This window comes from Gopherus flavomarginatus, chromosome 5, assembly GCF_025201925.1.
Source record: "Gopherus flavomarginatus isolate rGopFla2 chromosome 5, rGopFla2.mat.asm, whole genome shotgun sequence".
Lineage (NCBI taxonomy): Eukaryota > Metazoa > Chordata > Testudines > Testudinidae > Gopherus > Gopherus flavomarginatus.
The window spans coordinates 129295848-129321590 of NC_066621.1; the positions used below are offsets into that span (position 1 = coordinate 129295848).

The following is a 25743-nucleotide window of genomic DNA, read 5'->3' on the forward strand; positions in this document are numbered from 1 at the left end:
AAAGACCTTCTCCTCCAGTCTCCTCACTCTCATTAAGTCCCTCATGGATCTTTTATAGCACCCCTCCCCCATATTTCCCCCCCTCTCAATTGGCTAAAGTGGGAGCACCAGTTCTGAAACAGGGGCATTAACTGTGGCCAGCGATCCTGTGACACCACTGCTTTGCTTTTTACTGTGTAGCGAGGACTGAACAACTTGCACTGCAAAGGTGTTGAGAGTTCCTCATGCTAGTGCTAACCACAGGGACAGTGTGAAAAGGAGCCTAGAGGTTCCTCCTGGAATTCCCTATTTCTGGCCCAGCAAAGTTCACACACCTTTTTAAAATTATTTTTTAAATTTGTGTTTATTTCCGTAAGAGTTTGGCCCAGAGCCTTGTGAAAGACAACCCACGTCAGTCTCTTCTGCTTGCTGCTCTTAAAGGTCTGGTCCATGCTACGCTGTTAAACCGATTTTAACAGCATTAAATCGATTTAACGCTGTACCCGTCCACACTACAATGCACTTAAAATTGATTTAAAGGGCTCTTAAAATCGATTTCTGTACTCCTCCCCGAGAGGAGTAACGCTAAAATCGATATTAACATATCGAGTTAGGGTTAGTGTGGCCGCAAATCGAAGTTATTGGCTGGATAGTTATAGTGATAGCTACCCACAGTGCAACGCTCCGGAAATCGATGCTAGCCTCGGACCAGGACGCACACTGCCGAATTAATGTGCCTAGTTTGGACGCGTGCAATCGACTTTATAATATCTGTTTAATAAAACCGGTTTAAGTTAATAAAAATTATCCTGTAGTGTAGACGTACCCAAAATCACATAAATATTCAGGGCAAGCCTTTGTTCTCCACCAGTCTGGCATCGAACAAAGAGGGGTGTGAGCCTTCATATCATCACCTGACTAGTTCTCACCCATGTGATTCATCTGATTGATGTGAGCAGAACTACCTCTATGAATTAGGGATTTGGGATCAAGCCTATAGCTGGTATTATACTTATTAACCTCCAAAATCCAGATCCCAACACCTCCACCCCTCAAAAGAACAAAATCCCTGGAAACCAAATCACCATGCTCTATGAACGGAAAGCCAGGCAAATATGCGCTTATCCTGCCATCATCAAACAATGCCTAAAATCCCCATTTAAAATGACAATATCAGAAATTCTGAGTCTGTTTTTGCATTACCAGTCACAAGCCATGTAGAACACAGTGAGACATAGAACATCCCAGCTAAGGGACAAGTGTTCCACATGCCCATATACATGGTGTTGGTAAAGGTGTGCTGTAGGCAAGATTGGGGACCAGGAATGCCTGTGTTCTAAATTGACTCTGACATAGAATATTCTCTATAGCCCTGGGCAAATCACCTAATCTCTCTGGGGTTTTCCCCAGCTGTAAAGTGGGAATTATTGTAGTCCCTTCTTCTGTCCCAGTCAGATACCAGCACTGTTCTCCTGCTAAGCAGCTGTTTGGGCCTTGTAGATCAGCCTTCCAGTGAAGGGGAAATCAATGATATAGAGTCTGGGTATATTCTAAGTGCAGCTTGCTTTATTTACACATATACACCAGCTCTGGAATGGGCGATAGGGTTGAAACAGCATGCAACACTCTACTTTCAGGGATCTCAGCCCAACAGTAATTCCCTAGTTTCCAGAAAGAAACTCTGCTCAGGAATTGACTAAAAATAGACCAGGGCACAGATAGGGTGCCCAGACAGCAAGTGTGAAAAATCGGGACAGGGAATGCGGGGTAATAGGCACCTATATAAGAGAAAGCCCCAAATATCAGGACTGTCCCTATAAAATCGGGACATCTGGTCACCCTAGGCAACTCTCCCGAAGCTTACACAGCTCCCTCTCCATGGGCTACTGACTCTACACAGAACCTTGCATTACCACAACCAAAGTCAACACAGCATGCTTCCTAAGACAGAACATTTGTTCACACAATAAGAAAATGAACTTGGAATAGCGCTGCCTAGTGGTACATATCAAAATATTGCAGGCCTTACCTGTCAGTGGCACAGTCCCAGCCTGGTCACTAGGTAACCTAGTAAGCTCAGCTGGGCCCAATGAGCTCCTTCCAAACAATTGATCTCCTTGATTGCTGGCTGCCCTGCTCAGTCTGCAACTTTGACCTTACAGCAGCTAGTCAGTGTGTATCATGCCCACAGATGCACTTACCCTGCTCTAACTTCTGTGTCCTGCTCCAGCCTGTTTACAATCCTTGCTCTAAGCCTTATTTCCTGCTTCATTCTGGTTTCTGACTGCTGGCTCTCCATCTTGGCTACATCTCTGACTATGACTCCAGTTTACTTGTTGGCTTAGGCTTTGGCTTCTGACTCTGGTTCTGACCTTCTGCTTGGAGACCAGTGCTTTGCCTTGGACTGGTGCCTGATCTCTGGATCTACACTTGTCATTACCTGAACTGCCTCCAAAATCACCAGGCCATGTCCTGCTCCACCTGCTAGGTAGGTTGCCCATGCCCTGGCAGCTTACACTACCTCACATCACTGCATTTATTTTAATTCACAAGGCACAGTTCATCACAGGAAAGTGGTCTGCTGAATTAGAGGGCCTCAGATAGCACACCTCAGACATTTAAAAAAATTACTCATTCTTTTGCACCTTTTGTGTTTCTGGCTTACACTGAATTACTATGTTTTGTTTTGTTTTGATACTCCTTGCATTGGCTCCTAATTAAAACATTATAAGTTGATCCTCTAGCATCAGCACACAAAGGTGGCTTCACACAGTGCTGTCTCATCATGGAGTACGGAGTAACTCATCCAGAGACCTTTGTATTGGTTGGTTTCCATGGGAGTGTCAACACTGGAGTTCAAATGACAAATACCTTTCTGAAGAGTTCCCTAAGTGGTCTATTTAAGAGTTCGTCTTCATCGTTAAGTGTTATTATTGTCTCTCTGAGAGTTGGATTATTTTATAATTCTAAGATTATCATCAAATGTAGCCTTATGTTTTATTTGCATCATTAATCTTAGCTCTTAATATTGCTTATTTAAATACTCGAAACTTTGTTTATTATGAACAACAGTGTGTTTTTAATTTCTTCCAAAAGGCTAATTCACAGTAAGTTTATGGGACTATTGTATAGACTGTGTGTATGCACAGTGTACATTGAGTGTGAATTTATATACTTCTGGGGTGGCTAACATACACCCCACCATCACCTTCACATTTAATACAGAAATGAGGATTGTGGAAAGTGCAGAGCCCAGCATGAAATGCTCTCTTTGAATCCAAGTAGCCTGGCCACTCAAGTTAAGAGGAAAGACTATAGGATGACAGGGGCAGCAGGTTTGTATAATTTTTGGTGGTGCCCAGAATGGGTCCAAGTCCCCCCCACACACACACCTAAGGCTCTGGGAGGGAGTTTGGGGTGCAGGTTCTGGGAGGAAGTTTGGGTGTGGGAAGGGTGTGGGCTCTGTGATGGAGTTTGGGTGCAGGCTCTGGGCTCGTGCAGGCGGTTGGGATGCAGGACGGTGTGTGCGCTCTGGGAGGGAGTTTGGGTGCTGGGTGCAGGGTCTGTCTAGGACAGAGGTTTAGGGTGCAGGAGGGGGTGTGGGCTCTAGGAGGTAGTTTGGGTGCAGGAGGGGTTTGGGGTGCAGGCTCTGGGAGAGAGTTTGGGTGCTGGGTGCAGGCTCTGGGCTGGGACAGGGAGTTGGGCTGCAGACAGGGGTGCAGGAGGGGGTTTGGGTGCTGGGTGCGGGCTCTGGGAGGGGATTGGGTGCAGGAAGGGGTCGTGGTGCAGGATCTGTAAGGGAGTTTGGGTGTGGGCTCTGGGAGGGCACTTGGGTGCTGGGTGCAGGCTCTGGGCTGGGACAGGGGGTTGGAGTGCGGGAAGGGGCTTGGGGTGCTGGGTGCAGGAGGGGGTTTGGGTGCTGGGTGCGAGCTCAGAGGGGGTTTGGGTTCTGGGTGCAGGCTCTAGGCTAGGACAGGGGGTTGGGGTGGGGGAGGGGGATTGGGGTGCTGGCTGTGGGCTCTGGGCTGGGACAGAGGGTTGCGGTGTGAGATGGGGTATGGGAGGAGGCTTGGGGTGCAAGGTCTAGGAGGGAGCTTGGGTGTGGGCTCTGGGTTGGGACAGAGGGTTGCAGTGCGAGAGGGTGTGCGGGGTATGGGACTGGGCCGTGGATGAGGAGTTTGGGGTGCAGTAGGCAGACTGCCCCAGTGCTGGGATGGGGGCCAGAGAGGACTCCCCTTGGCCTTCTCCCCACCAGCAGCAGCGAGCTCTAGGGGAGGGGGAGGCCTTCCCCAGCCTGAAATTCACCCAAGCTCCCCCAGGCTTCTGCTCAGGCAGTTCAACCAAGATAAGCCCCCCCCACTCGGAGTCACCTGCCGGGGGAGGCTGCCATGCACCTCCTTCCTCTGCAGGCACAGCAGTTGCCTCAGCCTGTCCCCAGTGCCGCTCCCTTGTAGCCAGCCGTGGCTGGCAACAGAGCGCAGCACAGAGCTGCAGGGGGCAGCTGCCTGCTGCCCAGAGCAGGCAGGGATGCTTGGGGGAGGCACAGGGAGGCGGCATGCAGGGCCGGGGGACACTCAGGGGAGGCATGCAGGGGCAGCAGGTGGAGCCTGAGGAGGGGCTTGGCCCCAAACATTGGTGGAGCCGGCCCCCCCAGGCCCTGAATTTGCTGGAGCCCAGGCATCACGGGCCCATACAGCTTGCCGCCCCTGTAGAATGAGACCTATAGTCGCTGTGGGTCAGTTCTCTGTATCACATACAAAGATAGATGCAATCTGCAGCCATTTGGTTTCTGTGTGCCTCACTTGGGCAGCTCCTGCTGTATCTGCTGCTCATACTTTGCTCCTGGTTGATGCCAATACTTCTTTATACCAAAATATAAAAAATAAATCTGATCTGGATTTGTAGGTCATTGTCATTCAAAATGTTGCACTCTCTGTGATTCTGTGTGCACACGTAACGTTAGTGGGAGTCAAAAGGAGAATAACTCTGTTAGGTACTCTGTCAGGTATAACCAGTCCTCAACCAGTTATCTTAGGATCAGCCAACCAGCAAGCAATATTGCGATTCATTCAGAGGCAAGAAATTCAATCCATAAATCAAGCATCAAGTTAAAGAACCATGACATTAAATCAGCATTCAAAAAGCACGTCCCTTGAATTATCAGAGCAACGAGTTCACAAATAGTCTTTACAGTTGAATTCTATTTTAATTAGGTGGAATATTTGGATTAAAAGATTTAAGATCCCAGTGTTCAGAAGTTTTGAGATGTTCAGGTCATGAGTTTTGGTGTGGCTCATGTACTGGGATAAGGGTCCAGCTGTAAAATGTGGAGACCAGTGTGAATTCCAACTCCCATTATTTTGGGGCATTCAGATGAGGGATTCTGGTCTGGGCCCATCTATAGTCATAAAGGGTCAATTTAAGCAACTTTCCTTGTAATACCATAGTTATGTCTGATTGTGACACGCAGAAGCATAAAGCAGTTAAATCCCCAAATTAGGTATGTGCATAGAAGCTAAATCACTATCCTGCACAGGCAGAGTGAGTTCTGCTAGATGGGTTCTTTCCATGACATAAGGATGATGGGAACGCTTCCCAATTATTTCCCTGAAATAACATATTCTAATTCTATTTGTTACTAATGTGGTTAAAACAGTACTATAGATCTTAAAATCTTGTGCCAAAAAATCCCAAACCAAAGCCAAAAATCTTGATAAATTGCATCTCTATGATTATGTTTATATTTCCCTCCTTCTGGTGTTGTCCATTTTTGCTACATAATACAGTCTGTGATTGTAGCAGATGATTTAAAGACTTCACACTACAGAGAATCTAAAATTTGAGGACTTCATTAACTCAGCCAGAAATTACGGGCCTACTACAGGAGTGGATGGGTGAGGTTCTGTGACCTGCAATATGCAGAAGGTCAGACTAGATGATCACGATGGTCCCCCTTCTGGCCTTAAAGTCTATGCATCTGTTAGAATATTTTTTATTTTTGTAACACTCCCATTTCAGCTTCTTCTCTTCTTCTCTCCTGATAGCTAAAACCACACCTTTAAAACTAGATTAGCACTACTTTAGAGCTCAACCAGCAATAAACAAGCTCCAGAACAAGGGAACACGAAGGTTTGTAGATAGGCAACTACAATAGTGATGTTTAAAATTAATAGATTGGAATTATCTCAGCAGCAACAGCTATATGTGGCAACTGATGAGTTGGAGAATGTCATGAGTGCATTTGTCATGGTGGGACTGTAACAGAAGCACAGTACAGTGCATCCTCGGTTACTTACAGACTAGATCAGATCTGACATTCTTCCAGCCCTTAGTATGGTTAGCGCTCTCCACATACCAATATCAGATTCAACCTCCAATCCAAACCAGTTTACGGACAAATTTGCTGTCCCTGAGTGGCTCAGCCACTACTCCCGAGGACATTATGTCATTAGCCATGACAGGCTGCGGGAACATTCTGCATGCATCAAGGTAAACTTCTTATCAGACTCCCCCTACTTGCAGGAATAAGATAGGAACAGAATTTGTAAAAGAATATTACTGTGTCTTGTTCTTCAGGCAGATTATCTACAGATTTCTGATGAAGTGCCAAAATGTTAACTCACAAAGCTCAAGAACATAGCTTCTGATGGGAAATTACGATGGAGCGAGCCTTGCTTGACACACTCCCCAAGAGCATGAACTACAGAGCAGATTCTTAGCTGCTAATTACCGATACTATTACTTGTAGGTGACTGCCCAGTTTTGCTTTAGTCAGTGCAGCTGCTCTGCATCTTTTCAAACCCAAAGGTCAATTCTCATCAGACTGTCTGACAGACGCTCTGCAAATGATTCGGCTGAGAAAACAAGCTGCAGTAATAACCACTCAAAGGGAGCTTTATAGAAAAAAGCAAACTTCTTGGAGAAAACATAAAGATAATTGTAAGATAATCAGACTAATTAGGTGGACTCCTGCTATGCCCAAAGTTCTGTGTCTAAATAGTTCTCCATTTAAAAAAGGTAATAAAAATGTGTAAAATGTTGAGTTGACAGGTTCCAGGACTGAAATTCTTCAGGTCCAGCAGCCATGCCACAGGTCCAGCAGCAGTCACTGTCAGTGAAGCTTTCCCACAATACACCTGCCCTTTGAATGCACCTCAGCTGTGACCTAGAGAAATTGCTTGTGACTGGTGATGAGAGAATCCTTCTCTCCACAGCACAGTGTGTCCTGGTTGTCCGTGCTGAAGGGTGCCAACAGAAGTCAGATAAGCTAAGGTCAGAAATTGAAGAAACAACTGACGATTATGGGTTCAAATTAGGGTTGCCAGCTGTCTGGTTTTCAACCGGAACACCTGGTTGAAAAGAGACCCTGGCGGCTCTGGTCAGCATCATTGACAGGGCTGCTAAAAGTCTGGTCAGCAGTGCAGCGGGGCTAAGACATGCTCCCTGCCTGGATCTGCACAGCTCCCAGCATATCCCTCAGACTCAGAGGCAGCCATGGGGGCTCCACGTGCTGCCCCTGCCCTGAGCGCCTGCTCCGCTGCTCCTATTGGCCAGGAACCACAGCCAATAGGACCTGCGAGGACAGTGCCTGCAGGCAGGGTCAGTGTGCAGAGCCTCCATGGCTGCCCCTCCGCCTAGGAGCTGAAGAGATGTGACACCACTTCCCGGGAGCCACCTGAGGTAAGTGCCACCCAGAGCCCACCCCTCCTCCTACACCCTACTCCTATGCCCCAACCCTGAGCCCCAGCCCACACCCAAACTCCCTCCTGAAGCCTTCACCCCAACACTCTGCCCCAGCCTGGAGCCCCCTCCCACACACAAATCCCTCATCCTTGGCTGCACCCCAGATCCTGCACTCCCCAGCTGGAGCCCTCACCTCCTCCCATACCTGAACCCCCTGCCCCAGCCCAATGAAAATCAGCAAGTGAGGGTGGGGGAAAAAGAGGGAGACAAGAGGAGGGTGATGGAGTGAGCAGGGGTGGGGAATTGGGGAAGGGGTTGAGGCAAGGATGTTGTTTTCTGTGATTAGAAAGTTTGCAACCCTAGTTCAAATGGCTGGTCCAAATTAATATAATTTTTTAAAAGATTTTTGTAGCTTGAAGTCAATGAGTAAAAAGGTGAAAGGCCTTTGAGTCTTTCCTTATACAAGGATAAGCAATTCCCACATCCCAAATGTAGGAAGTACGTTACTCTCTTGGCCCACTCTACTTCATGTACTCCCAACAGATGGACAGATTCACCCCTTACTGAGCTGAGCACCATCCCCCCCCCCACAACTAGGATTCCTGGTAATTTTGTCAGTCAACTGGGCTAGCTTCTCTGCTCAGAGAAAAGGCTTTAATGCTCTTACAGCCAGTTATAAGGTGGGGTCAATACAGCCCCCATCTGTTAGGGCCAGGGGCGGCTCTAGGTATTTTGCCACCCCAGCACGGCAGGCAGCCTTCCTTCGGCGGCTTGCCTGCGGGAGGTCCCTGGTCCCATGGATTTGGTGGCTCCCCTGCAGAAGGTCTGCCGAAGCTGCGGGACCAGCAGACCCTCCGCAGACATGCTGCCGAAGGTAACCTGCTGTCGCCCTCGTGGCAACCGGCAGAGTGCCCCCCATGGCTTGCCGCCCCAGGCACATGCTTGGCATGCTGGTGCCTGGAGCCACCCCTGGTGAGGGCCAAGCCATGGGCAGCTGGTGTGCACTGGTCAGTTACCAAGTTGTGGTCAAGGGATGTGTAGTGGAGTTGGGATCTACCTGGGTCAGGATGCCAGGAAGTCAGGGTCATGCATCAGGTGACAGACAGGAAGCAAGTAGTGGAGTCAGGGACAAATCAGGGGCAGGAGCTAGAATCTGGGGTTCACAGTAAGGCAAGGTCTGGAGCAGAAGCAAGCAGGTGGTCTGCATTGTTGCTCAGACAGCTCTCCATGCTGGCTTCTTGGTATATACACCAGCATGAGTTAATCAGTGGGCTGCAGGGAGGACACCACTCAGGCCCCACTGGGTAGTACTTCCTGAATGTCTAGCTTCATGAGGTCCTCCGGTGGAACCCCAGCCTGAGCTCCCAATGGCAATGTAGAGGCACTGATGGCCCAGAACCTCTGTGGTCCCAGGTTTTAGTCCTGCAGGGTCTAACACTAGCATAGGCACCAGTTTACATTAAAATAGCCAGGCTACCACTTCTCTTTTCACCTGAAACGGATGTTTAACACTGCAATACCATGTTATAATATTATTGTGTCCCAACACCATGCTTCACCACCACATGCAGTCAACTCACAGTCAGACTCCAGTGAAGAATGTTCCATCATTGCATCACAACATGATTCACAGGCCCTGGAAAGACTCTCAAGCAATGACTGAAACGTAGGGAATATACTTCATACTATATCACTTTATTTACTATTTGACAGCAGTTAGATGCCTTACAGTACAGAAAAGATGACATGACACCTCCCACTCTCATCCCCCGCCTTCCATGAAGAGTTTACAAATTAGTTACAGGCAGTGACACAATGAGCGGGACAACAGCACAATCAGGAAGATGGGGGCGAAGGAAGGGCTGGTTACAAATTAAAATTACATGTGCAGCAAAGGTGTGTGTACAGCAAGCAATACATTTTATATAAATAAGTGTCTGACTCACTTCTTGCGGGTGTTGTGGTAGAAATTGGCCTGAAGGAGACATCTGAATGAGGCGAGGAAAGCGGTCTAGTAGGCTGGGAAGGACATTTTTAGTGAAATGTGGTAAAAGACACTGAGATCGCTTATGAATACATAATTAAGATGGTCGTGAAATTCTTAGAATTACACTATGTTGTGAGCTGGTGTCTGGCCATTTCTCCCAGTTGAAAAGTCTTTTTTTTTTAGATTACTAGTTAATAGCTGTACATAGAAATTGCTGAGTAAGTGCTGAATATTTTCTTCTTAATTTGATATATGCATTTACAGCCCCCACAAAACCAATCCCTCAGTGATTTGTTCAAAAGAAGTGTCAGAAATCTGAGGAAATTCTCAACAGCACAAGCACCTACAACAACGAAACTTTATGCTGTTCAGTAGCAAACCAGCATGTTTTCTGGTGGAAGAATTTCAGTACAAAGCCTTCCAATGTCAAGTTTCCCAAGGGTCACCGTAAATAATAGGGAGAAAAATTGTTTACAGATGAGGAAAATATTTAGATTGGGTCCTTCTGAGTGATCATTTACACAGGTAAACCCTACCGCAGTACACAGAATACATATATAGCCAGGTGCTTGGTTTGGCAGTTTCCCTCTGGATTGCCCTCGACAAATCACTTGTTAATCAGTTCAAACTTGCTTACATTGGTACCTTCATATTGACATGCTTTGGAAGTGCCTTAAAAAAAAGTCAGTCTACCTGTCTCTGTGCCAGTCCATCTGCAAACATGAAATCATTTCCAGTCCATTCTAATCGTTCCATTTCACCACTGTATCTTCAACATTTAAGGTTCCCCTTATCTAAACAGAACTCATCTATGTTCTGCCAAAGAATCGCTGTCCAAAGCACTTACACTACGGGGAACTGGCTCTTTGGAGATCAAGGAAGTTATTTTAAAGTTGTGCTTTTTTATGCACATTTCTTTGCTCAAGTTCCTGGATTCTTTGTTTTGTTTCTGCTTTTAAGACTTCAGCATAAACTGATGCCCCATTGCCTGTCCACCAGGTCTCTGACCCTGAACAGTCCAGATCAATGCTGAAAAACTTCATGTGTGTTAAAAAAAAATAGAATAAAACAGAGACTCACTTGAAAGCAGAAGATCCCTGGGGAGCGCTGAGATATAAGGAAATTCACTGAGGTGTGGCAGCACAGATCTTCTGTCTTCCCAGCTCCTGACTCCGGCTGGCTGGCTTAGCTGACCTTCACCCCACTGTGAGCAAGGCAGTGAGTGAGAGAGTCTGGAGGAGGATGGGGGAGGAGATTGTGCTTCAGTTCCTGCTGCTCTTGCTGGTACCACTGCAGAGGAGTGAGACTATCAGTTCCCTCCTGCCTCACTCGCTCAGAGGACACGAAACCAAAACCACATACTGAAGTGTACAAATCACAACTAGAAAATAACCACACAGCCATACAATATACACTGTACAATATGCACAACTGTTCAAACCTACACAAACACATCGGTGGTCACAGACATAAGCAAGTCTAGCATATATGCACAAATCCTATACACAGGAACCAAACACACAGCCTAGATATCGCTGTGTGTAGTATGTCTGGATACACAATGTGCACCTACATGACACACACTAAGCATACAGAGTTTTTTTGTATGGCAGTGCCTCCTAGAGGCCTCATATGAGATCAGGGCCTCATCATGCTAGGTCAGTGGTTCCCAAACTGGGGGTTCACGAAATGTTACAGGGGCTTCTCAGGAAAAAAAATTCCCTAATGGCAGACAGAGCTATTCCTAGGGACTCCAGGTGCATGGGACCAGCAGCTCGGAGCCCCTGGACTTCCAAGAACTAAGCAGATCAAAGCAAGCATCTCTATCACACTGAGGAGATTTAAACTTCAAGACTCCTTACAGGAAATGGAAAGGGAGGTGGATATATTTTGCTGTTTTTACAATTAAATAGGCAGCTATAATTGTTTTTAAAATTGTTATGAAGAACAAGTTTAAGCTTTGTTGTAACGTGTATTGTTTACCTGAACTGCTCAAGACCTGAATGCTTGTATAAGAGGAACTCTTTGAGTTGGCTTCTTAGATACCTTTATGCTGTTTCACATCTGATACTTCTTGATGAAACATAGGAGCCTTGTCTTATAACAGGCTTATTCAAAGTGATACAAGCTACAAAAGTGAGATTTTGGAAGACTGTTGCAGTTTTTATAATGTAATAAAAATAGTATAATGATAAATAATAATTAATAATAGTGTGTTATAAGCATGCCATAAAAACAAATTTTATATTTCCAAGATCACTGCTTTTATAATTTATACTCAGGTAAAAGAGAAAATCCCTGCCAATATTCATTTTTAGGAGGAGGTTCACGAGACTTGACATTATGGTGAAAGGGGTTCACAAGGTTGTTAAAGTTTGGGAACGACTGTGCTAGATACAGAAACATTATTTATATAAACATAATGAAAGACAGTCCATGTGAGATTTTGCAGGGACCGGAACCTGGGTCTGTGGGTTGCTTAACGCTTCCACGCTTCTACCCCACAGCTGTGATGAGGTCATATGCCTTATCACATAGACCTTGAGGAGATGAGCACCACAGGAAGTTCCCCTCAGAAGGCCAGAGTGATAACTGCCCTCATGGCTGCTGATTGGGCCAGGCACTCTGTTTGAGCCCAGGAGTTGTTTCAGAAAGCGTCCATGCAAGGTGATGGACTCCCCTGCCAGCCGTAGTAATGGACCTGCCTGACGGCTCGCTCTCAGACTCCAGCTCTGACCTTCGGCACTGTTCCTAGCTTTTGACTGTCATTGCTATGACCACTAGGACTAACTGCCAAAGCTCCAGTCATGACAGTCCCTGCCTTGAAGAGTTTACAATTTACAAAAGGGCTGGAGAGGCAGTATCAGCATTAAATCATTTGTCTAAGGTCATATAGGAAGTCTGTAGCAGAACTGGAAACTGAACCTGAGTTGCAATCCAGTGCCTTATCCACAAGACCATCTGTTCTCCTCTAGGACAGAGAGATGCACATTAGAAACTGCACATTGTATATTAAACACTGCACAACACAGGTGTAGACACACACACTATCAAATAAATAAATAAAAATCCATGCCAATTTGGAGCATGGTGCAGATAGGATCCATCCATTAAAAGAGAAGGTGTGAGCTTTTGAGAATGTTGCTATATCCCAAAAGGTTTCAGAGCCCAGATATTTTTGGCAGACTTAAACTATTATAGAAGATCTATGTCAAATTTATCAGTATTAAGCACACTACCTGCATTTTTAATTAAAAGAAAATATTTAATGGATTTGGGCCAAGAGCCAAAAATAAGGTTGTGATGGGGGGCACTTGAGGTGCCTCGTTGCAGCTGGGCGTGGTACTGCAATCTTTTCCCTGCTCCTGGCAACCCCTATAGGTCACCAGTCTTGCTAGGTGGGTCTTCAGTGGTTTAGCCCTCCAGCCAAGTCACACATTCAAATGGACTCCTTCCAGGGTGATAAAGAGTTCACTTAAGTGTCTGCCCTCATCAGAGTCTTCAGCTCCATCTCTGGGCCCTGTACATTCAGCCCTCTGCTTAGACTTCTAAGGGAGCTTTGTCTCCTTCTCACAGACTAGGCCGATTCACCAGTGGGTGGTGGAGGAAACTAGAACTGCACATGTCACTGGGTCCCAATCCAGGGACCCTATCCACAGCAGCTGCATATGGCCTCCTTTAATAAGTTGCTGCTGTTTTCCCTGGGCTCTTCCTACCTGGTCCCTTTGTCTTCACCCATTACAGTACGGTTACAGTTCTCAGGTCCTCTCTCTCTTTCGTCCAGTAAGTGCAGCCAGTCAAGCTCCTTTGGCCAGAGAGGAGCCCCCTGCCTCACCCTTCTGGTCCCAGCCAGGAACTGAGCTGCTAAGCCCCTGCAGCTCTTTTTATCTGAGCCTGCTGGGCTCTGATTAACTGCTTCCATGTGTCCTCCCTGGGCAACTCACCTCCACTGTTCTTTTCCTGGGGCAAGGTGTAATAGGATCACCGGGCCTCCAATGAGGGGCCACAAAGGGCCAGGTAAACCCCATCACAAAAATCTTTCAGGAAGCAAAATGAAAATTGTCTAGTTCCGTCACCTTTTAATCAAAATCTTCCCATGTTGTTAGCATATGATGCCTCTCTTGTTGGATTTGTTACTTCAAATATATATAAAGAAAAACCCATAGCATTTGCTTCCAGGATATTATCAAAGGCTGGGAGGTATTACTCTCAAATAAAGAGCCGCTAGGCATGGTTTTGGGGTAATTATGTTTCATTAATTCCTGTTTGGAGAAAAATCCACCTTGCTCACAATCCCCTGGTAATGACACTAGATCAAAAGGCAGGCACTCCACCTTTAGCAGCCGCCAGGGTGCAAAGGGAAACATTCATATTAGCTGCATGCTAGACGTAAGCCGTTAGTGAGACATGTTAACACTGATGCATTATCCCAATTGCCACTGAAAATAGAGAGACGATCAAAAATAATATTGGTGAACAGAATCTCTTTTCCACACCCCCAAGTCTGATGATTAAACCCCTGATTTCCAGAGCGCTGAACACTGAAGCTCTACCTGAAGTCAACAGGAGCTGATCAGTGTCTCTGGAAATCAGACTCTTGGACTCTGGACACATCATTCTCCATTAGAATCCACTGTAATGGAATTATTTTTATGCTTCATTCTCTAAAGCAGGCATCTTGGATGGAATTGTATCTCCACCTCTTGACTCCTCTCCCCTCCCCCCCCAAAAAAGAAAAAAAAGAAACAGACCACAATAAAACCCAGCAAACCCAGCATAGTTGTGGTTGGTTTTTGTTCTGTCCATCTATTAAATACAACTCTTCTCAGTCCAGTTCATTGAGGCGGAAGCTGTACAGCTTGAGAGTAACTTGCCTCTGACTGTGTCTGTTGGCAAATATCCCGACAAGCTTTTAAAAGAAGAAAACAAAACATGTGAATGTAGTTGCTGTATAACACACAGCTCAGCTATGGGGGATTCTGGAGAGTTTGGGAATTGTGTAAACAGAGGATTGGCTGAAATATAGGGCGATTCCTTTCAGGAGCACAGTTAATTCACAAGTGTCTAGAACAAACTCTACTGCCATTAACACACACGCACATACCCTCTCCCTCCTCCCCACCTCATTGCACGTTGGGACTCACTTAAAAAGAAAATATAATGAAAGTACTTATAGTCTTTTCTCTCTGATGAATTATTCAAAACTGAAATAACTATTCTGTGCATGTGACAATCATTCTTTCCATTTTGCACTGGGAGACTGTTTTACTTTTGTGATGATTAATTAGCCCCATTCGGTAGGGTAACTTCTGGTAGGCATTTGGCATAACCAAAAAATGTTGTGCTTAAAAAGGAACAGGGCTAAACTGATACTGTTAATGCCAGTTACTAATTACTGGGACATTGTCAATTAATTTAGACTTGATGTGGGAGAATACATCCAAAATTTGAATGGAAGTTGCAAACACAATTTGGATGCTATTCATGAACCTATTAATTTTTTCCATAAAATTTTTTTGCGAGAGAGATTTGGGTTTTTTTAATTATTCTTATTCATGTGGTGACATTCTCCTTTTCCACAAAGGATATCTCCACAAGTGTTTATCTACATTTTTCCTACAGTTTATGTTTCAATCATCCAAATCAGAGAACAAACAGCCCAGTGGCTCAGATGACCAGTCACGCAATGACTAACTTATGATCCAGGACATAACCAAAAGGAGCAGCTTTTACAATGGCTGTAAAATAGCATAGCTCCTTGACAATTTACACCAGCTGAGGATCTACTCCAAAATTTCAACACAATGTACCTTCAGCACACACTCATCTCTGCTCGAGCTCTGGCTAAGGGGAAATTTTGTTATGAAAAGTTGAGTAAAATCCTTTCAGACATGTGAGTCTTCTGAGAATGTGGGGACAAATATCTTCCACTTTTAAAAAACATACCCCTGAGAAATAACTCTCAAACCAGCTGACTGCTGTAACAGCCTGTAAATGGTGCTCATTGAAGCATGTGGCTATGACAGTATTGTAAAAAGAAATTGACAGGATATTAATAAAGTTAAATGCAATAGAAAAAAAATCAGTGATGAGAGGAATAAGATGTTAAATGATAGAGCCATAAAAATGATATAGAGAATGAAAATTGGCTGTTTCAATTTACTATAATCCAAGAACAAGAGTATGTACTTTGGGAAACATGATAAAGCACCTGGGGTAAAATCCTGGCTCCATTGAAGCCAATGGAAAAACTCTCAGTGGGGCCACAATTTCGCTTCTTATCATGACCACCAGGGATAATAGTTTGAAAAATAATAATAAAAAAATTAACAAATAGTTTTTCTGTAATGGTCATGGCATACGCAGAATACATGATAGTGTGGTGTGACATAAATGTGTTCACTGGCATTAATTTGGAATGATCTGCATAATTCATTCATGATTTTGTTTCTGGTGAATAACCTGTTCATCACAAACTCATGCTGAAAAATCCCTTATACCACATCACCTCATCTCTTTAGAGTTTCCAAAATATAATTCGCTTGTAACCATTAAACCAGCTATTTTACTGTATTGCTATCAGCTTGGCTAATGAAAGATGGACAACTAGTCAATTTTACTCTTGGTTACGGTTGGGTTTCTAGTCAACTTTGACTTTCAGAGGCTCCAGCACACCAAGGCTGAAATTTTTACATGGCAAACACTGCATTAGCATAAACAATTAAATCCATTAGAATGCAACATACTGTGGGAACATTTCTATTTATTCTACTAACAAAACTTAAACGTGGGGCCAAATATGATCTGACAAAGTCTTGTTAACTTCTGCAATTGTTGATATATTTGTTATATAAACCAGGAAACAGACTCCTGTTCACTGGGGCTCCAGGAGGAATTCAGTAGTTCCCAAAATCAGCAAGGAAGGAAATGTTCTTTTGAGCTTATAAAACAATGGAAATAAAGTGGAAAGTTGATCTATTTAAACAACGTAAATTCAAAGTGGTAGAATGGGCATGGCTAATATATACAGAGTGTTACGTCCTCTTTTAATTGTGTATATACTTCTATTGTTATTTTATACTACCAATTAATTCTTCCAAAAGGTTTAGCCAACAGGGTTTTCTATACAACAAACCTAAAATACTGCAAAGCTTCTTGTCCAAAAATAGCTATTTAGTCTGGCACCATTCAAATCTTGCTATGTGTATTAGGAATTTTAATACAGAAATACAGAAAAGATGTAAATCTCTGTAACAAATAGAAAACAAGTTTTGAAATTAGATTGAACAACATACTTTCTTTGGACATTATTAACACATCTATACAGTGACACATTACCTGACCTAAAGAGTTTACAGTCTCAACTAGCCAACATCATGAAAAGGAGCCAAAACAAGGTAATACAGCTGAGCTAAAGGAGGGCATGGGGATTATTTATGTTGAGCTGTCAGGAAGAATTGCTGGTAGCAATGGGTTTTAAGGCAAGATGTGGAGAAGAGGGCTCTTGGTGGATGAGAAAAAGGGAAGATTGTTCTATTTGTTAGGGTAGCATGACAGAAAGCCAGATTGTGAGTGGGGAAAGATGACTTAGGAAGCAGCAAGGTGACTGTACGGGGAAGTGCTAAGGAGCAACAGAGGGAATTGAGAGAGAGCAGATACATAGGTAGGGACAAGACTGTGTATCAGCATTGCCTTGTAGGAGAGGATGTGAAGCTTGAATTTGATGTTGTGAGAAAGAGGATGCCACCAAAGGGGCCAGTGAAGATGGTGTGACAGAAAAAGGCAACTGCAGGTCTAAGAGGTGGGAGGCCAGAGAGGTGACAGTAAAGAGAAGAAATGTTTAAGGTGTAGTGAAGGCTTTTAGCAGTAGGGTAATGATGAAAGGGCAGACTGTTGATATGAAATGATGAATAGGGAACAGGATTTGAATAGAGACTAGCTATCAGGGAAGATTGAAGGACAGAGACGAGTCAAAGATAACACTGTGGGGATGGGCCTGGGAGACAAAAAAAGGAGAGTGGAGTTCTCAATGGTGACTGAGAAGGTAGGTGCTGAAGAAGGAAAAAATGAGCAGACTGAGGTGGCAGGACATCCCTTGGGAGATGTATGAAAGGCAGCTGGAGATGTAGGACACAACAGAGTGGGTGAATTTAGGGATGGAAGGTACATATGGAATCACCCCACACAAGTGGTAGTTGAAACCCTTGGGAGTAAATGAGGTTGCTGAGATTGAAGAGGAGGAGCCAGAAGCTGGGAATGGAACCCTGGCAGATGCCAACAGGCTAGAGCTAATCAGAATTGTGCAAGATAAGATGGGAGCTGGAAGAGCAGTGATTTGATAAGGCCAAGAGAGGTGAGCACGTGGAGCAGTGCTGTGGAAGGCAGCACTAGATCAAGAAGAGTAATCATGCAGAAGTGCTCCCAGGATTTAGCTAGGAATAGCTCATTAGCGACCTTTCTCAGGCTGTTTCAATGGGCTGGAGAGGATGAAATCTAGGGTAGAAGTAATCAAAACCTTGAGAAGAGCAGTGCAGTCAGTTTCTAGTAACTTGTCCATTATAGGGATGAAATTACAGTGTCACTGATAATTTGTGTGTTAACTGGAGTGGTAAGAAGGCTGCATACCAAAATTAGACAAATTTACTGAAATATTACAGTGAAGTTTTTTTAAACACATAATTCTCCATGCAAAGGCCTAATTCAGAAGTTGTATCTGAGGCAGACCTATAAACAAAGGACCCGAAGAACTTCTTGTTTCTATTCTAAGCTGAGCAACTATATTGATGACACACAGGCATGTGCTATGCAGTAGTTTGAGAAAGTGATTTTAGTGAGCACACTGACACTAGAAACTGATTCTTCCCCACTACACAGTTCTTTTAAAACAACAACTATTCACCCTGCACAAAGAAATATTAAGCAAAAACACAAGTTATGTAACTTATCAATGTATCATTGATTACTCAAAATTTATAAAGGCACCTGTGCAGCCAATAGATCAAATTCAGAAATGGTTTATAAAATGGTGTCAGAGTTAGATCTCCCTTTATGCTAATTTACACCACTTTACATTCAGGTTCCCCTAGATCTATTCTCTGCAGGTGTAAAGGATTCTGAGTGTAATTTACACCCTAAACAGCTGGATTCTTTAATATACACCATGTTATACAAGCTCTTCAGGGTATGAATTACCCCCACTTTAGACTTCCTGACACATGGGCAAAGTGAGTGTGAACAGACTGAAGAAGAATCTGAGTAGAAGGTAGTTTAAGTTACCCACCTTATGCATCATATTTGCCTCTGGCCCAATCACAGCTTTACAAACTGTGCTGATCCAAGGCTTACTTGGTGCATACTGCTTGCTTTTCTCCATTTAATTTTGTATTACCATGAGACAGCTTCTTGCTTCAAAGCCCTGCAGTCAGGCTAAAACCCCCTAAAATCTCCAAGAGCCTCCCATATCAATGTGTGTTCCCTGATCCTCGAAGGTTTAATGTTTTTCCACTCCTCAGCATCCAATTTTGCAAATTAAATGGCATTACTTAAATCCACAATGCCCACACACAAAAATTCAAATGTTCAGATAACTAAAGAAAAAAAATATTTCTAATCATTCACAAGCACTTACAGCTTTTTTCACAGGTTCACGAGGAATTTGAGAAATGTTTGTAAAATATATTTAAAGATACAGGAAGACAATCTTGTGAGTCCCATAACCTTCCAAATGCCCTGCAGATTGGTAAACTAAACCTAATTTAGGAACAGCACAGTTTGCTTCAGTGCATTACAAACATTTTTTCTACTTATTTATTGCAAAAATCTTTTTCCTGCTTTCAATTCAATAGTCTCTGGAGATGCCTTAGTGTTTTTCATTTGGTTCTCAAGCTGAAATATCCTGCTAAAAATTCTCACGGCCTTCCCTAGAAATAATAATTATTGTCCTATTTTCTCCTCTTTCCCATACACTCCTTACCTTCAGCTAATTCATAGATTGTAAATCATTCCATGACTAATTGGAAATTCCCTCTGTATGTTTCAGAGATTTTCCTGGTTTAAAATTACTTACCTTAAACCAAACTTAAAAAACAAACCAACCAACTCACCCACCCACAAACCATCTGGCTGATCAGAAATAATTTCCAGCTATGTGGTGTGCGTCTGTCAATAATCTAAACATACATGCCTTAGCCATTTTAAAAAAAAACTCCTACTCTGCGCTCCTTTATTATGGAAAAAAACTAATTTACATTTGGTACTCTGCTTTTTCAATTTCCTACACTTTAGTCCCAGTTAAACTCAGAATAAACAGTCTGTATATTTGAAAGACAACTTCAAACTTCAGGGCGCAAGGGCAGAATATCCAATAGAGCAAACACTCCTGTCACAAGGTTGCTCCTTAGAGGAGCAGGGATTTACATTTCCTAACCAGGCCACACTAGATGAGACAGCATCAATGAACAAAAGGGGTTTATCAAGAAGTACTGTACATACGAGCTGCTTTTTAAATTCAAGAGATTAACCAGGTCACTTGGGTGGTAGTGATTTTTTAAATCAAAGTTACTCACTTATATTTAACAGCCTCCTCCATTTCTGCGTCTGAGCACATTGCATAGTGAGCATATTTCCACAGGCACGAGCCTTGAGTATAAATCTAGTTGCACTTATGGACAGATTCTCCAGAGCTCAGCAGTCAAGGGGCTGATCTCTTTGGAAAAATCTGTCCACTTATTTGGGTGCCAAACTATGAACAGCACTTCTTTGGAAAATCTGGCCCTTATTGCAAAACGTGATCACCATGGGGGAGGGGGGACAGCCTTGACTATTGCCCTCTCGCAGTCTGCTATTTAAGGGGTGTGGGTGTGTGTGGGAGGAGGGCTATATATTTACTTTGAATTTTTGAGGTAAAAAAGCAAAATAAAAGCAAATCTTTCTAAACTTCACATCCCATTTTACACCCACCCACTTCACAGAACATAGAATGAAAGCTATAAGGAAGATAGTGGTATTGTGGAAATTCAAGCCAGAATAGATCTATTAAATCACCTGGGTCACGTCCCTGTCAGCACTAGACTGTTCTTCACAGTGCTTTTTCCATTAGTTTGTATTAGGAAATCAGCTTATGTAGCCTATTTTTAAATTTCTCAAGTGTTGGGGATTACACTGCTTCCTGAGGGAGTTCTATTGCATTGAGGCAGGGGATTCCCTGTCTCAGAGGCCTTTTCAGAGGGAGGGACATCATCCAACTGCTCACGCTGAATAGAAAATTAGTGGACTGATATACTCCGTAGGAAAGATTTTATAGCCACCAAGTCTATTAAAGGTCAAATGATAATGATGTATATACATTAAACAGACTGCAGTATAATGTCCCTATAACAGAGTGCTCACCTTTGCCTATTCACTCTTTAATGTTAATTCTCTTGACAGTTTGAGTGCTACAGCACAGGATGTTAGGCTCACAGTGACTTTGGTTTTTAAGACCATTTTAAGATATATTCACTGTTACAATTTGTGTTTTTTCAAGTTATGTGATGCACTTAGATATGAGATAGAGGCAATAAAAGTTTAAATAAGACAAATAGGGATTCAGAGGATAATTAAAAACACCTCGCATGCCAGTTTAATAAATAATTAGAAACATTGTTTTTCAAGTTGAAGAGCTCAAGGTTGTGATGAATCTCATGTGTCTCCATCAAATCAAAGCCTGTAACCTCCCAGATAGGGTTCTAACTCTTTAGCAGTTTAATCTGGAGGTCAGTGAATATATTCAAGCAAACTCCTTGATGAAGGATTTTTAAGAGAGGAGAATGCAATAGATAAAGACATAGGCCTTTTGGGGGTTCTAGATTGAAATAATAGGGAATGTTGCAAGTCACTTTACTACAGTTCCTGAGTTTGGAGATAACTTTTATCCACGTTTGTAAAATGCTTTGAGATTGATGCATGAAAAGTGTTATGTAAATTCATACTTGTTAAATATCAGCAATGTGCTTGGTGTTCTTTAAAATGATCTCTGCTCATAAATGCTTAAATCTAAGTGCCTGCTCCTACAAAGACATGCCTGTCATTTAATTCACAATTTGTTGCCCTGAAGCCCTCATTAAGGAGATTACAATCTAAACAATATCAATTTATGATAAAGCTAATATTGAAATATTGTACAGAGAAGTGCAACTATATTGTTTGTGAATACTTTTCAGTATTAAAATAAATTTACACACATGTCCTAGACTCAGATCTAGCCCCATCTCTGTGAATCTGGGATTTTCTAAAGGAAAAAATATATCGCATCTGTTTTTTTAAAATCTTTTATTATAAACAATCCTGTAGTTTTCAGAATGTGATTGCTACATACTATAACAAAAACATTCCTAGCTGACCAGATATCAGTTTTAAATTGTTTACATATGTCTTTTGCTATATTAAATCGGAGCCCGTGTAAGGAAAACCTTAAAATTTTTTAGGGATTTAGTCTATCACAAGGAAACACCTTTACAAACATGAATAGAATTGAAGATACATGTTTCATCATATATACATAAGCAGCTGATGAAACTTGACAGACACATGAGAAATTTTATTTGAACATAAATAGATTTTTTAAAGTAGAGTTCTTTCTCATGTATATAACATTATTTTGGTTTCTACACTGAACAAGTTCTTTAAGACAGAAACAAAGACTTCATCCTATGAGAGAGATTCCTGTATATTACTTAGGACATGGGCAATCACGCACATGGGGATGCAAGAAGAAGTGATAGCACATTTATTAATACAGTTTACACAGCAATCCTATACAATGATTTAACTTTTCATTTACATGTGTCCAAGTCACCTTTGTATATGGGATGCCATCTTTGCAATGCCATTGAAATCAGGCATCTCCCTGAACAGGCTGTATCAGTTCCAGTGTTTGTATAAAAGATAAAGCAAGTGTCAAAAGGCAGCATCACTTGGCTTTCAGAATCAAGGATCCGCTGAATTGTGCGTGTAGTGGAGGAGCGAGGCAAATACACTGACCTCTTTGGGTTCAAACAGTTCCCAATGTGAAAAGTTAATATGGGACCCTTTAATTCTACTCCTCCTGTTTATAAAACACAGCTGTCACAAACATAATTGCTTTTACTTACACCCATTGCAAAGCTATACACTTTTGCCCTTCAGCTTTTCTTTAAGCTGCTGCAAGCGTCTGGTTCTTTTCCCCAGGGAGGAGTTTGGCTTTTACATGATCTTTTCTGCAACTTAAGTCATTTTTCAAACTGAGGGCTGAATTCAGCACAGTTAAATTTGACCCATGAATGTTTCTTTAATGCAGAATCTGGGGGAGCATGGGAGAGGGCAGTATGAAGATAGGGAGAGGCAGTGACCAATTGTCAGAGAGTGGTGAGCCCTCACAGATCTCCTTGTCTTCAGCTGGATTTGTGGGTGCTCAACACTTCTGAAAATTAGCCCAGAGTCTTTTGTGGGAGTCTGTAAGGGGTCCACTTTGTTTTAGGCACTATAGTGTGAAAGGAAAGGCCCTGGTTCGGCTGTTCAGTTCTGCATTTTAACCGTGAAAATGTCCTTTGTTCCATTAAAAACCAATGGCTGGAAGGCATTTAGACAAACTAGAAAATTAGATGCAGGTAATGCCTTTTAAGACCTGCCACAGTGTTTAGACAAATGCCACTAGAAAATTCCACCCAAATGTCACCAGCTTAAAACACGTTACCAAGAGAATCAACAGATTACACACATCCATACTCATACCAGACAGTCTGCTGGTCCCCTTGGGGATCTGGAGAACCAGGAGTGCTCCTGGAGCTGCCCCCTCTGTTGGATTCCTCTATTCCCCCTACACCAGCGTGGCCTTCTGGTGACCTACTCTGGCACTTGGTAATGAGGGCATCACTCCGACTTTGCCCTTGGGTAAAATCGCCCTCACTGTTACTAGAGGCAGCTCTGACAGGAGTCACGGTGGCCACTTCCCCGGAGCGTGCGGCTGGCTTGGATTTGACTTTAGCCGGTGTGTATTGTGTGGGTGAATAGTGCTGCCCAGGCACTGCACTCACTTGTTCAGGCTGCTGTAAACTGTTGGCACCGGCAGAGGCAGAAGACTGATGAAACGAAAGAGGCCTCTCCTCCTTTGGAGGTGCCAGAGAAAGACGTCTCACATCAAGCTGCCGACAACGGGAATCGACAGCTTGCAAAGTGCACACTGCCTTTGCGGACTGTGGTCTGTCTCGTATGGTAGTGTGAGAGCCTGGGGGCACAGAGAGCCGCAAGGTCTGACTGCCAGAGTCTTTGCCCGTATTAACATCTGCACCTAGCTTCTGAGGGCTCTCCTGTCTGTATGTCTCTGGACCTGTGGCTCTCAGGAGGTCTGCAGAGGCCAAACTAAAGGCTCTGCTCAGTGAGGCATTCCTCTGGCTCATCGTACTGGTCTGCTGCGGTTGTGCCATCGGCCTCAGCCCACTGAGCGGTTGATGTGGTGGTGTGGGAGGAAGTTTAAGAGATCCTGTGGCCAATGCCTCAGATTCAGCTGGCCTAAGGTTAGGTTTGACATAGTGTCCAGGTTTAGCCACTCTCCCCTCTTCACTGGCGATGGTCATTTTTATGGTTGGTGACACATAGCTGGTAGGCATCTTAGCTGTCTCCTTTCTACTTGGCTGACCCAGCTGGTTCCCAACAGGAGGGGGTTCATTTGCTTTTCTAAAATAATCACTCAGCAAGTCATCTCTGCTACTGGAAGTGTCCTACGGGGAGAAAATACATACATGGCACATTAATGGCAACAGTGTTATAAGAAAAATGTGTTCAGCGAGCACTTTTCCTCTCAAGGATGTCACAACATAATTCCACACATCAAGCAACCCAGGGATCAACACAAAGTAACTGTATGAGAGAGAGCACTTGGCACTACGTACAACATGCCTCACCTTCAAAGTGCTTTACGCACTAATTGGTGCGTCAGTGTCAACTTCTGAGGGACCCTCAACATCTTACATAAAACCACTTATTTCATGCCTATAGCTGAGAGCACTGGGGGAAAGAGTATCTAAACGTGGATCAATGAGTTACACGATGATTAAAATTAGATTGTGACAGCCTTATTTGCCAGTTTAATTGTCACCAGTTAAAGAAATTCATCTTGATAGCACCCTGGGCTGCAGCTCTTTTGCTTCACTTAGTATCGTCCAATTTAGTGCACATCAGTGATTGAGTGTTTGTCGTTTCTAGAACGCAGGCTGTTCTGGACAACACCTTGTTCAATATTAGTGAAACAAGAGAAGATTACTCTAAGTGGAGATGTGCTAGCAGCCTACTATAGGGCAATTTCATTGGGCTTGGGGTTTTTTGAACCAAGGCCAACATACTGCGTGTGTTAAATGCTGTATGTACAATAGATGAATGACTGAGCATCCAGAAATTAATGTGCAATATTCTGAAGGCAAATAATTAACCTGGCCACAAAAGAAAATATACAATAAATGCTTAATGGAAATGGACTCATGCAAAACATACGGATGACACTATCAACTGCTGTTGAGGTATTAGTACAAGGCATGCTGTGAATAGTTAATGGACATGTTAGTTATAAAAAGAATGTGCTGAAACAATCTGACGTACAGAGGCTCCCCGGGTTACGCAAGACCAGACTTACACAAATCCGCACTTACGGAAAAAGTTCTGTAAGCTAGAAACAGGAGGGTTTTTTTTGCGTAATGGCTGGAGATACATTGCCAACTTACACAAAATTTGAGATATGCAAGGGGTTCCGGAACAGAATGCTTGTGTAAGTCAGGGAGCATCTGTACTTCATTTCTTTACTCTTCTCTGGGGAAGTACGTCATGGTTTAATATATCTTTTCATTTCACTAGAGTTTACAGAGAAGGTTACTTCCAGTAGCAAAACCCATTTTGCTCATAGTAAATAGTAATAGTTATAAAACGGCAGCTCATGATAATTCCTTACTGTGTCAGAAGCATTCCAGGTTCAATCAAATGCTAAGAGCCTGGGGTATTTTTTTTTGTTAGTCTAAATCTCTGTTGTGCATATTAAACTTAGAGGGTCACCATATTGTGCCATTACAATCCTCCCAGCAAACAGGGGC

At 43.4% G+C, this 25743-nt stretch overlaps 2 protein-coding genes across 10 annotated transcripts in view; both read right to left on the bottom strand.

Moving 5' to 3' along the window:
• LOC127051252 (uncharacterized) overlaps positions 1 to 14480 on the bottom strand; it is a 35807-nt gene extending 21327 nt beyond the window's left edge. For 5 of the 8 annotated variants that reach the window (XR_007774441.1, XR_007774443.1, XR_007774440.1 and 2 more), the window contains exon 1: positions 10730 to 10892. Coding sequence is in view for 1 of the 8 variants with exons in the window: in XM_050953338.1 (XP_050809295.1) it covers positions 10730 to 10939; positions 14401 to 14455 (265 nt within the window). In the remaining 7 variants the exon portion in view is untranslated. Of the gene's footprint in view, positions 1 to 6538; positions 6572 to 10342; positions 10685 to 10729; positions 10940 to 14400 lie in introns of those variants that run through there. The other 3 variants (XM_050953338.1, XR_007774448.1, XR_007774447.1) reach the window with 3 other exon arrangements.
• Positions 14481 to 21949: 7469 nt separating this feature from the next.
• The window catches only part of CCDC88C (coiled-coil domain containing 88C), a 138338-nt gene continuing 134544 nt past the window's right edge, over positions 21950 to 25743 (bottom strand). For both annotated transcript variants that reach the window (XM_050953170.1, XM_050953169.1), the window contains one exon: positions 21950 to 24384. In XM_050953170.1, the coding sequence (XP_050809127.1) occupies positions 23377 to 24384 (1008 nt within the window). In that variant the 3' untranslated portion in view covers positions 21950 to 23376. The remainder of the gene's footprint in view (positions 24385 to 25743) is intronic.